We start from the raw sequence: 12244 nt of genomic DNA on the forward strand, positions 1-12244 counted from the left end.
CCGGACAGGGAGCAGACCTGGTGAGACAGGCAGAACTGAGAGAGGGCCCTAGCGGGGAAGAAAGGGGCAGAGGGCAGAGTGGGAGGGGGCTGCACGGCGCGGAAGCTCAGCAAAGAACACAGATGTAAAGATGTTAGGAAGAGAGAGAGAAAGGATCGATCCCCTCTTCTCCCCCTTCACCCCCCCCCCCCATGGCCTGGGCCCTGAAGACTTGGCTGGCTTCCTCCCCGGCCCCCCTCCCCCTCGCCTGCTACGCTGGGCTTCCCTGGCTCCTCTCTGTCCTGGAACGTGCCAAGCGCCTTCCTGATGCGGGGCCTCTGTACATGCAGTTCTCAGCCTGGAGGCTCCCCGCTCCCCTCCCCGCGCCCCATGCCGAGGCCTGGTTAACTCTTACTCACCCTGCGCCTCTCACTCCTGGGAGCCCTCCCCTGCCCCCGTGGAGAGCCAGTTCCTCGGCCCCTGGCCTTCAGAGGGCAGGGCCAAATGCGAAATTTGAATACAGGGCACCTGGTTCAAACACTATTATGAACTTAACAGGGCAAGAGCGGAGCGTTAAGCCCGCACACTGCCCTCGTGCCTGCAGAGCCCGAGGGGCGCTGCACAAGTGGCCTGGGTCATCCGCCCAGGAAGGCGGCCCGCTCTTAGGACTTCTGGTGTTCACCCCTCATCCCTTCGCTATGACTGTCCTTGTATGATGACTTCAAGTTCGCGTATTCCCACGAGTCTAGGGAGGACCCCAGAGCAGGGCCAGTGGAGGTTTTATATACAACTCTGTCTTCCCAGATCCCAGCACAGCTCCTGGCACAGAGTTCAGGAAATATTCTAGAATGAATGAACGGAAAGGGGTGGGGAAGACAGAGCAGGAGAAGGAGGGAAGGGTGCCTGGGAAGACTGGACTCATCCAGAGAAGGACAGGAGAGAAGGCGAGGGAAGGGGGGATGGCCTAGGAGGAGGCGGAGGGGCAGGGGCAGGGGCTGGGAGAGGAGGAGGAGGAGTTGGCCAGGGGCAGGCAGCCAGAGCCCAGGGAGGGGAGGCAGGTGGTACTCACAGCTGGTCGAGGGGCTGTCGGTGCCATCCAGTTCGGCCCTGGGGAAGCTGTGCCCGGAACGGGCTGTGAGCAGTGTTGACTCGATGGCCCTCTCGTGGGCAGTGAGCACGATGGTGGGGGCCCGGCCCCCAGCCCCGGGGCCCGACAGGGACTTCTGCATGAAGGCCAGCTTGTCCTTGGTCCTCCGTTTCATGTCATCCCATCTGTGCTTAATTTCCTTGACGGAGCGGGGCACCTGGCTGACGGAGGTGACTTTCCGAGCTATGCCTTCCCAAATCTTGTCCCTGTCGGCATGGGACAGCCGCATGGTCTCCCTCCCAAAGAGAACCGCTTCGTGGTGGGTCACCTCCGTGACCAGAATGTCCAGCTCCTCCTTGGAGAACTTGGGCTTCCTCTTGCGCTCGGCCAGGGGCGCCACATTCCTTGGGTTGAATATCCCACAAAGCACAATTGGGTAAATGACCGTCAGTGCGGGTGGTCCTCCTCCTTCCTAATTGCCGGCCCCCAGCTGGGGAGCCAGGAGGCACCTGGGCACCCTGGCCTGCTCACCACCACTACACCCTCCTCCTAGCCAGCGGCCCCTTCCACTACTCCTCGGAGGGCAGGAGGGCAGGAGAGGTGCGGCGGAGCGAGTGGGAGCGTGGCCCGAGTTAGATGCCTTCGGTGTCCGGCCCTGCCTGAGCCGGGGCCCGCTGGGAGAGCCAGGGCAGGTCACTCAGCCTCTCCCGGCCCCTGTCCCCGGCCAGGTCGGAACAACTGCACCGACCTCGGGGTTGTTACTAGGGAGGGGAAAGCAGAGTGATGAAAAGAGCTTTAAAGCCCTAAACAGGAACAAAGGGTCCTTATTGGGGTGAGGACCAGGCCATCGCCCGGACAGATGGCTCACAGGAAGAATATTTAAACAGGGAGACTATTTACAGCGGGCTTCCTGGTGTGTGGCCTCGCTGGTGATGCCCGTAATTAGGGTGTGGTCACAGAAAACTCATTCTGTACCCTGTGGCTCTCTTCGGCTCCTTCCCTGGCTCCCAAGTGCCCCCCAGGTCCCCACCTCTGGGTGTGTGTAGGCTCCCCTCCGTCTGGGCAGAGGAGCTCCTTTTGGGGTGGGCTGCTGTGGCCTTTTGGCGGCTCACGGGTAGAACGTGAGCGGTCCACGAGCACCCACTGACAGACAAGTTCTGCTTTGATGCAGGCCAGGAGTGACCTTGGCTTCCATATGCACAGAGTAGCCAGGGGCTGCCTGCCTAAGATCTTCGCAAGAACCACCCAAGAGAGGAACCCAAAGTACGGAGGGGAAACCCGGAGCCCGAGTCACTCCTCCGGCTGCTCTGCTCCCAAAACTGCGGTGAGAGGCTAGGAGCGCAAAGATCCTGCCGCTCTCACCTCCCCAGAACACCACAGCTCAGGAGGAAGGAAGGCTGGGGCTGTATTACCAGGCCAACACAGTGACAGGGGCCTGGGCCCCACACTCAGGTAGACCTGGAACTAGACACTGAGTGTCCTGCACAAACCCGCCTCCCCCTCTATACAATGAGGGTGGTCATTCTAGAGCCACCTCCCAGGGCTGCCAGGAGGAATTCGTGGAGCTTTTTAATCTCACCACGATGGCATTTGGGGCTAGAAACTTCTTTGTGAGAGGGAAGGGGCATCCTGGGCCATGTAGGGTATTTCTCAGCATCCTCGGCTTCTGCCTAATAGAAACCGGTAGCATTCACCCGCAGACCTGTGACAACTCAACATGCCTCAAAGCCAAACAGCCCCTGGTTTCAGACCACCGATTTCATGAATGCAGAGCACCTGGCAGAGGGAGGCCATATAGTCAACACTCATTACGTTGATGCACATTCTCTTCCCCACCCACCACTTAATTGTTTGAAAAAACTAGCCAACTCCATTCAATCATGCACAAGACCCTAAGTTGTACAAGTGAAGGTATGTGCAAACGGGGGTGAGGTATTACAAAAGGAAGCTACACATGAAAGGGGAAGGCAGGTTGCCAGGATGCACTAGCTTTCCCCTCCAACTACCACCAGTGGGACATCCCCATGGCAACAAGCCGCATACCCAACCCCAACCTACTGGTTGAGCGAATAATGGCCCACCAGCTGGGATTACCCTGGTGCCATCTTGCATCAGATCGGGTTTGGCAGATAGGATGGAATGGGATGGGGACAGACCCCATCCCAGCAAGGTAGTAGTAGCAGAACCCACCCCACAACAAAGCCCAGGAGGCCATGCTTTTGCCTGGGCCCTTGTGCACAAGCAGAAAGGACACTGGCCCAGGAGTCCAGAGATGGGTTCATGTCCTGGCTCTGTCCCTGACGGCACGATCTTGAGTAAGATCTTGCCCTGCTCTGAGCCTCAGTTTTAGCACCGTAGCATGAAGGTCAGTATACAGTAGGGGTTCTTAACACGAGCCGTCAGAATCACTATGGAGAGCTTTAGAAATACCCATAGCATGAGCTCATCCTCAGCCCGACAGGTCAGAATCTCTGGGGTGTCAGGTGATTGCTCAGTTAGTACAGATGATGTCTTTCTTTGGGGTTGTGGTAAAGCCTTGTCCCCAAGGTGCAAGATCAGAGATGGGTGGAAGGATGGAACAGTCATCTCTGCCGGTAAAGCTTCCAGAGCCTCCAAAGCAACGGTGCAGAAAGGCCCCGATGCCAGACTGTGCTCAGACACTCCTTTGCTCGCCTAGAGCCAGACGGGAGCAACAGGGAACAGAAGCCCAGGCCGGGGGGTCTGGTCCCCACTTCTGTGTCTCTGGCCACAGTGCCCTCAAATGTAATCCTGGCCCTCTGGAGGGCCCAGCTCGAAGGCCCCCTCCTCTGGCATCTGGGCCCTTCACAGCACATCGTGCCTTCATTCAACCATCATAGCAGAAAAGCCAGCTTCCACGGTGGAAGGGGTGAGTCCTGGGAGGACCGGGAGGGTCAGTCCATCGAGGGAGCCCAGTTACACGGTCGGCTCTGCAAACGAGCAGGGAATTGCAGGTGCCGAGATGACCAGCACCCAGCGTTTGGGGAGAAGAAGGCAGTTAGGAGCATGTCCATGGCCTTCTCAGAGCCCCTTTTGCAGGGCACTGGCCAACAGGATGATGGGAAATGGGGCTGGAGGGAGGGAGTGCTATCCCTACACCACAAGGCAGGGGCCCACCCGTCCCTGGGCACCTCTGCTTCTGCTCCTCTTAAGTGGCAGTGAGAACAGCGGCTCCGACAAATAAGAGGACAAACCCTAGGGCCCTCTGAAGAGTGTAAACCGCAGCCCCTCTCGCCCCCACCCCCTCCACAGCTCTCAGGTGGGAGCGCAGGTGGGCAGCAAGAGGAAGGAGACAGCAGACCTTGTCACAGCCTCCCCACCTCAAACCAACTTCTCCTTGTTTGGCCTGGAAGGTGTCAGAGTTTAAATACAGCAAACCCCCTCTGAGGAAGTTCCTGACCGCCCTCCCTCCAAACACAACCTCTCCCACATCCCCCAGCGGCCATGGGTCATAGGACTGCACCAACGCCTGACAGAGGGCCCGATCCACAGTGTCCCTGGCCCGGCCATCCAAGGCCTCCCTTCCCACCCAACCCAGATGTAAACCCCCAGCCACGGCTCCTGGGGCCCAGACAGGGGTTCCAAGTAGGCACTGGTGCAAGCTTGACCCCTCTGGGCAGGGCCCCGGCCCCCTGCGCAGGCCTGTAGCTCAGAACTGACAGGAGGGCTGTGGGCCAGGTCCTCCGTTTCTGGCTCAGACCAGCCACCCCCCGGCAACCCTGGGCCAGTCTCCCGCTCTCTCTGGCTGGCCAGGAAGGATTCTTCTGGTGCAAACTTCTGTCCCAAATGCTGCACCACAGCAAAACCACTCTTGAAAGCACTCAAGCCTGGGCAGCAAGTACCATCAAAGACTGAGCGAGAGACTGTGCCAGAAGCCTCCTTTTCCACAGGGGCCATGTAAATAAACAACTGCTGGCAGCTGCATTGGGAGGTGTCCTGCTCCCCTACAGCAGGAGCCTGTACTGTGAGAGGGGTCATAGTCCTGGGAGGGGAAAGACACCCCCAGAGCTGGGGACCCTGGGAACTCCAGACACAGGGATGAATGTGCAGACTTTAGGGGTCCCTCAGTAACCCACAAGCCTCCTCCTGAGCCCCCTCATGGAAGGCTGGGGAAGCAAGAGGATCCCCCAGAGCTACACACATCCCAAACCCTGCAAACAGCAGTCCTGGGGCCCCTAGAGGCCTCCACCACTGGAGACTCCATAGGCCCTAGCACGTTCCCTTGGCTTCCTTTCCAGAGTTTGGGCAAGGCTCCCAGGAAATCAGCAGAAAGCAAGACTCACCTCATCCAGTTGGCTTTAGTCTCATCTGACCCATCTATGGACTTGTAGCGGTTATTCTTGTCCACAATCTGGAAGACAGAGAGAGAGTCTAGAAGCCACCCCAGGGAGGTTCTCGTGTCCCTGGGCTCCTCCCCAAGCCAGGGTGAGCGGCCTGGCACCTCTGCTACCTCACCTCCCTTCCTCTTGCCTTCCTGCTACCATGTCCCTATTGCTACAGGCCTGAAAACTGAGCTAGGGCCAGGAATCCCAACCCCTCTCCTGTCCTAATGGAAGACCCAGCAACATGGCTGAGGAGCAGCATTGCTAGTAGCCCTGCAGAGACTGAAAAACAAAGGCCAGAAGTGGATGATCGAGCAGAGGTGAGAGGGTTCCTCTTCTTTCCAACCTTGAAATGGTCCAGGGCCGCAGGGCTGGCCTAGGCTCTTCTCATCTATAAAATGTCCTGATTTCCTCATCACTCTTGAATCAGAGTTCAGCTGGGTATGGAGTTCTTGGCAGACTGTTTAATTTTCTTTCAGCCCGTGGAAGATTGCCCAAAAGGCTGCCATAGGCCGTTCAGCAACCTACTGTTGTTCTTTTGCAGATAGGCTGGTGAGGGTAAGATTTAAGACTTTCCCTTCATTTTGAATTTTCTGCAGTTTCCCTCTGTGGTTCCAAAGTGGAGGACTGACTTCCTTAAAATTCTCATTACGAGCATATTACTTGGTGAAGACTAAGTAATATTCATATTACTTGAAGAAGACCAGCTCTTCTTCAATTCCGGAATATTCTGAAAAACTCTGATGTTTGTGAGTACGGCATCTCAGTCATTTTCTCCAGTCTCTTCATGTAGAATTTCTATTAAACACATTTGGAGAATATCCCCCAGGTCTTTTAACTACCTTTCTCTGTTTTCTCTCTCTTTCTGGGCAGTGCTCTGGGAATATTCCTCAGAACTCTCTTCCAATTCACTAACTCTCTCTTTGGCTGTGTCCAGTCGAAAATTTATCCACATATTAACATTCTTCCTTTCTTTTTCCTTCCTTTTTAAATGAGCATTTTTAATGCAATGAATACTTATTCCCAGAATCTTAATATCCATCTTTTCTTCATTCGAACTCTCTGATTCCCAATGTCACCTTCCTTCTTTTCCCTTTCCTAGCAGCTTTATTGACCTATAACGGGAATATTATGTGCCATCCGATAAATTTTGACAACTGTATACACCTGTAGCCACAATCAAGAAAACAAACATATCCATCACCCCCAAGCTTCCTTGTGCCCCAGAATCGCTCCACACCTGTCTCTTTCCATACCTCCCATCCCCAGTCCACAGGCAACCGGTGAGCTGCTACTTGTCACTATAGAGTACTTTGCATTTTCTAGGATTTTATATAAATGAAATCAAATAGAAGTCATGCGCTCAGCACAATTATCCTGAGATCTGTCCACACTGATGGGAGTATCAGAGTTCACTCCTTTGTACAGTATTCCATGGTGTGCATGGGCCACAATTTGCTTTTTTATCTACTTATTGATGGATATTTGGGTCCTGTCTAGTTTCTAGCTATTACAAGTAAATCCACTAAGAGAATCCAGTTACAAGTCTTTCTGTAGACACACATATCTCTTGTAAACAAATACCTAGTAGTGGAATGGCTGGGTCACACCGTAGGATTACGTATAATTTTTAAGAAACTGCTAAACTGTTTTCCGAAGTGGTTGCAACATTTTACATTCCCCGTACAACAGCCTGTGGACCCACTGGCTGGTCCATATCCTTGCCAACACTTGGTATGGACAGTCTTTTGCATTTAGCCATTTTGATAGTCATGAAGCAGTATCTCATGTGGCTTTAACTTTATTTCTCTGGTGACTAATGATGTCGAGCATCTTCTTGGGCAGTTACTTGTCAGCAGCATATCTTCTCCGATGAAGAGTTGATTTGAATCTCTGCTCATTTTAAAAATTGGTTGTCTTTTCCTTATTACTGAGTTTTGAGAGTTTTTAAAAATATATATTTTGGATCCAGCCCATCATCAGACGTATGATATACAAATGTTTTCTCCTCATCCAAGGCTTTTTTATTCATCCTCTTAATGATATCTTTCAAAGAGCAGAGATTTTAAATTCCACTGTTTTGTTCTTTTTGTTTGTTCTTTTTTTAATGCACGTTATCCTTCCTTTATTTCTTCAAGGATCCTAAGACTAAGACTGCTAATTATCCCTCATTATCTACTATGTCCTTCATCCATAGTAACAGAATCCCTAGATTATAACTGGGCACCTGGCTACCTGTAATAATAGAATACATTTTGGGGCACCAGGCTGGCTCAGTCAGGAGAACATGGGACTCTTGATCTCACAGTCATGGGTTCTAGCCCCACGATGGGTCAAGAGATTACTAAATAAATAAACTTTAAAATAAAAAAAAACAGAATATATTTCCTGGCTTCTTTGCTAAGTTATGGCCAAATGGATGTAGGTGCAAGTGTCATGTGTCAATTTCTTGAAAATTTCCTCAAAAGACAGCTGATACAGCCTTTCCATCATGCTACTGCCTGGAATGCAGATGTAATGGCTAGAGTTCTAGCAACCAACTTAAAACATGAGGATTACCCAAGCACTGAGATAGTGATGAGCTGGGGTCAAACTTGGTTCCTGAAGGCAGAGCCACCACATCAGTCCTAGAATGTATTCATAATAGAAAACTTAAGTCCTATTTAGCTTGAGCCACTGTTATTTTTTTTTTTTTTGAGCCACTGTTATTTAGAATCTCAGTTACTCACAGTTAAACCTATTCCTGATAGGAATCCTAAAGAGTTATTTTAAATTCATTTTCAGAATATAATTTTCATTTTAGAGTGAATTCATTTGCCAATGATATTCAGAGGCCATATTTTGAACATTGTCTTCATTTGTTTTGGAGTTTTGGTCTTGGGGATCGAGGAAGGCTCATCTTTTTTTTTTTTTACAAAAAAGTAAAAAAAGTTGTTTTTTTTGTTACAACTCTCGTTGTAACATTGGGGGGGAAAAGGGTGGGGGGTAGAACAAAGCATGAACTCTCAATGCATCTGAACTAGAAGCTCCCCTGCCCCCTTCACACAGCTTCTCTACCTATTCTCTTTCTCTGGATATTCACATCTCCAGACTCTCAACTTATTCATTACTCGCAATTTTCACCTCAAGCCCCAGGTGTGAACATCTGACTTCCCACAAGACTTCCCTTCCCTGGGTGTCTCATGAGCACCTCAAACTCACCTCCCCCCAAAGTACCCTCCCCCCAGGTCCCACCCCCAAGCCTGTTCCTCTCCTACTTTCCTCATTGCAGGATCTGAAACCACCATCCACTCAGGTTTCAAAAAGAAAGCCATCCCTACAACCAAAAACCAGTGTGAATGTATACTTCACATGGGGGAGCTGTATGGTACATGAATTATATCCTGAAGAGCCTGTTTAAAACAACAACAACAACAACAACAAAAAGAAAGTCATTCTTCATCCCATGCTCTCTCAACACCTCCCCATCCAATCTCTCAACAAGTCCTGCCATCAGATGTCAAAACTGCTCCTCTCGTTCGACTTCGTCCTCTGCTTCCATGCTGGTCTGAGCCGTTAGCTCTCTTCCAGACAACTACAGGAGACCCTAACTCCCCTCCCTGATGGCGCTTTTTTTTTTTTTAAGATTTTATTTATTTATTCATGAGAGACACACACAGAAAGAGAGAGAGAGGCAGAGACACAGGCAGAGGGAGAAGCAGGCTCCATTCCGGGAGCCTGATGTGGGACCCCAGGATCGCGCCCTGGGCTGAAGGTGGCGTTAAACCTTTGAGCCACCCGGGCTGCCCCCTGATGGCACTCAAGTCTCCACCAGTTTTCCTCAGAGCAGCCACTGTCATCTTTATCAATGTAAAGCACCTCAGGTCACTCACCAATGATCAGCAGCAGCACTTACAATAAAATCTGCACTCGTGGTCACAGCCTTCAAAGGCCCACACCTGCCTCCCTTCCCACCTTGAACCTCCTCTTCCCCTTCATGTGCTGCAGCCACAAGGACCTGACAGTGAGCCTTTACACTGGTAGGGTTCACAGCCTCCGACCCTTTTGCCCCACTCTTAAAAACTTAATAGTCCTGAAAATTTTCACGCATCCAGAAATCATAAAGAATAATGTGACTGACAATCATGTACTCATTAGCTAGAACCAACAAAAATTACCTCCGGCCACATGTTCCCCACCACGCTTGCTTCTAGAAAACACCTTGATATAGCTGAAGACCTTCTCCGCCTCCAACTTCACCCTTCTCCAAGGCTAACCAGCATCTTGAAGCTGGTAGGGAGCCTTCTCATTTTTACTACACAAAGAGATTTCTAGAAACAATGTATGACAGTTTTGCATGTTTGCAAAATTCAGACACAGCATCCCAGTGAACAGATCCTTTGTACGTTTTTCCCACTGATTTTTTCATGACTGGTCCCTTCTTATCTTTTGGGTCTCAGTTTCTGTCACCTCCTCAGAAGAAGCTTTTCCCGACCTGAACCTAAAGTAGGCTCTCCCCGTGTCACTTCCTGACCTCCTACACACAGCCCTCCACACCACTATCTCTATGACATCACCTGTCACTTCCTTTTAGAGACCTAATTGCATGGTGCAATTTTGATATTGATGGTGTTTATTTGGCAGTTTGGCAATTGACCACTGGTTGAATGAGTGAATGATTGGATGAAGGGCCTTTTAAATAAAAAATGAATTAAGGAAAAGTTATATAATGTTAATATTTTAGTTGAAAGGTAATGAGAACTGTGCTGGAGCTGGCTTGTACTGGCTAACGAGAGCTGAATCTTCCAGAAATTCATGAACCAGTTGTTAAATACAGCTGTTACTAGAAATAAAATTATAGGGGCACCTGAGTGGCTTAGTCAGGTAAGTGTCTGCCTTTGGCTCAGGTCAAGATCCCAGGGTCCTGGGATCGAGACTCACATCAGGCTCCCTGCTCAGCAGAGACTCTGCTTCTCTCTCTGCCCCTCCATACTGTTTGTGCTTGCTCTCTCATTCTCTCTCAGTCTCTCTCAAATAAATAAATAAAATATTTAAAAAAAGAAATTAAATTATATAAACTTACAATTCAAGAAATAATACTTTGAAGGTAATAAATACTCAAAGCTTACCACTTCCTTATTATTTTATATCATCTGTGTTCTTGAGGGAAATGGGCATTTAATGTATCTGTACCGTAGAAATGCCATAGTACACTTGCTACTGCCTATCTCTCCCACCTCACGCTGGTACCTTGAAATCAGCCACGACGGGAGCACTTACACCACGGAAATGGGCACACGTCCCCCCACCACAGGCGTTACCACGTTACTAGCATGTGTTTGTGTGTGCACAGAAAGTCTGGAAAACACATTTTGAGCACTCAACTCCAGTTACCTCTAGAGGAAAACAAAAGAAGAAAGCAGACAAGGCTTTTGCTTTGTCTATGAAGCTACATTGCCTTCGTGGTTTAAAATTCTCAGATAGACAAAAAGAGAGGACATGCGGCTCAGGCTCTACACTCCCCCTCATCACCCATCCAAACCCCAACAGTCTCCCTGGATGGTGCCCCAGTCCTCAGGGACTTTCCCTTGGAATTTCATAGAACCCTGTATTTTATCATTATATTAACCCCCCTACACTATCATTTTCTGATTAGTCCTCTCTCTCCTGGGGAAAAAGAAAAGCATCTCTTAGGCCCCACAGCCAGTAACAGGAGCACCCTGTGGGTAGTAAGGACCACAAAGCCAGAAGAATCCGCTTCACCATTGATAAGTGAGTGGTCTTGGGCAGGCAACTCCACTGGACTTGTGTCAGCTTTTGCATCAGTAAAATGGGATAAAAACCAACCTTGCCATAATGACTCATGTGGGAGGCACTCAATAAACAGTCATTACTAGCATTTCAATCATGACTGTAATCACAATCTTTGATCTCTTAATGAAGAGACCAATTGTTAGTTATCATTAATTCTGGGCAGTGGGAGGTCTTGGGGTGAACACTGGGTTGTTGTGATCTGCCTTTTTACAGCTTCACCTGGGCAGAGAAGCCCTGAGGGGAGCAGTGGGGGACAAGGGGACCAACCGCCTAGGGCCTCTGATGCTGGCTTCAGATCTGGAGGTTTACTGACAGATGCTTCTGGCCTTATTTTTCCCACCAATCAGGATTTTCTCCAACCAAGCATTTGATTATACATTCATTCACCAAATATCACTGAGGAAGTAGCTACAAGCTCTGTGGATAAAATGATCTGGGGAGACAATGTCTTTGCTCTCACGAAACTCACAGTCCAGGGAGACACAGAAGAGAGGCCACTGTGATGTCCCATGTTTAGCACTGTGGCAGGTAAACCTGTATAAAGGGGAACTCCGAGCCAGAGCCTGCATCTGGGAGTCAGCTGAGGACCCTCCTAGGAAACACAGAATCTGAGCTGAGGTCTTGGAGAAGAGGAAGGGGAGGGTGTTCTAGCTGGAAGGAGCAGGAGCGGGCAGGATCACACAGGACTTGCAGACCATGTTATGTGTCACTGCAAAGACCAGACCGTCCTGGGTAGAGAGCAGGTGGTAGGCCTCCAGCCCTGCGACTACAGTGGTCCAGGAATGGCCAGACAGGGCCTGATACTCCGGACGAAGCCCCCAGAAGGCTGGCCTCCCAGTGTCTCCCCTGCCTTGTCTTGTAAGGTCACCTCCTTGTGGCCCCTCCAAACCCAGCACTTCCCTAGCACCCGCCTGGGCTCTGAACACCGTGATGTGAAAAGGACCTTAAGAGTCTGGGCCTGACCAGAGAAGGGCAACCAGCATGGGAAGAGGGCCCCTTAGTCTGGAGAAGGAGGCCAGTGAAAGTAGAGCCATCATCAGATGTG

The 12244-nt window shown here is 50.6% G+C and overlaps 1 protein-coding gene across 6 annotated transcripts in view; it reads right to left on the minus strand.

The window, feature by feature from the left end:
- PRDM11 (PR/SET domain 11) overlaps positions 1–12244 on the minus strand; it is a 93521-nt gene that overhangs the window by 24234 nt on the left and 57043 nt on the right. For 5 of the 6 annotated variants that reach the window (XM_025451951.3, XM_035701248.2, XM_049096219.1 and 2 more), the window contains exon 5: positions 5368–5435. In XM_025451951.3, coding sequence (XP_025307736.1) covers positions 5368–5435 — 68 coding nt within the window. Of the gene's footprint in view, positions 1–1048; positions 1471–5367; positions 5436–12244 lie in introns of all 6 variants that reach the window. The other variant, XM_035701249.2, reaches the window with a different exon arrangement.

Source organism: Canis lupus, chromosome 18 (assembly GCF_003254725.2).
Source record: "Canis lupus dingo isolate Sandy chromosome 18, ASM325472v2, whole genome shotgun sequence".
Taxonomy (NCBI): domain Eukaryota; kingdom Metazoa; phylum Chordata; class Mammalia; order Carnivora; family Canidae; genus Canis; species Canis lupus.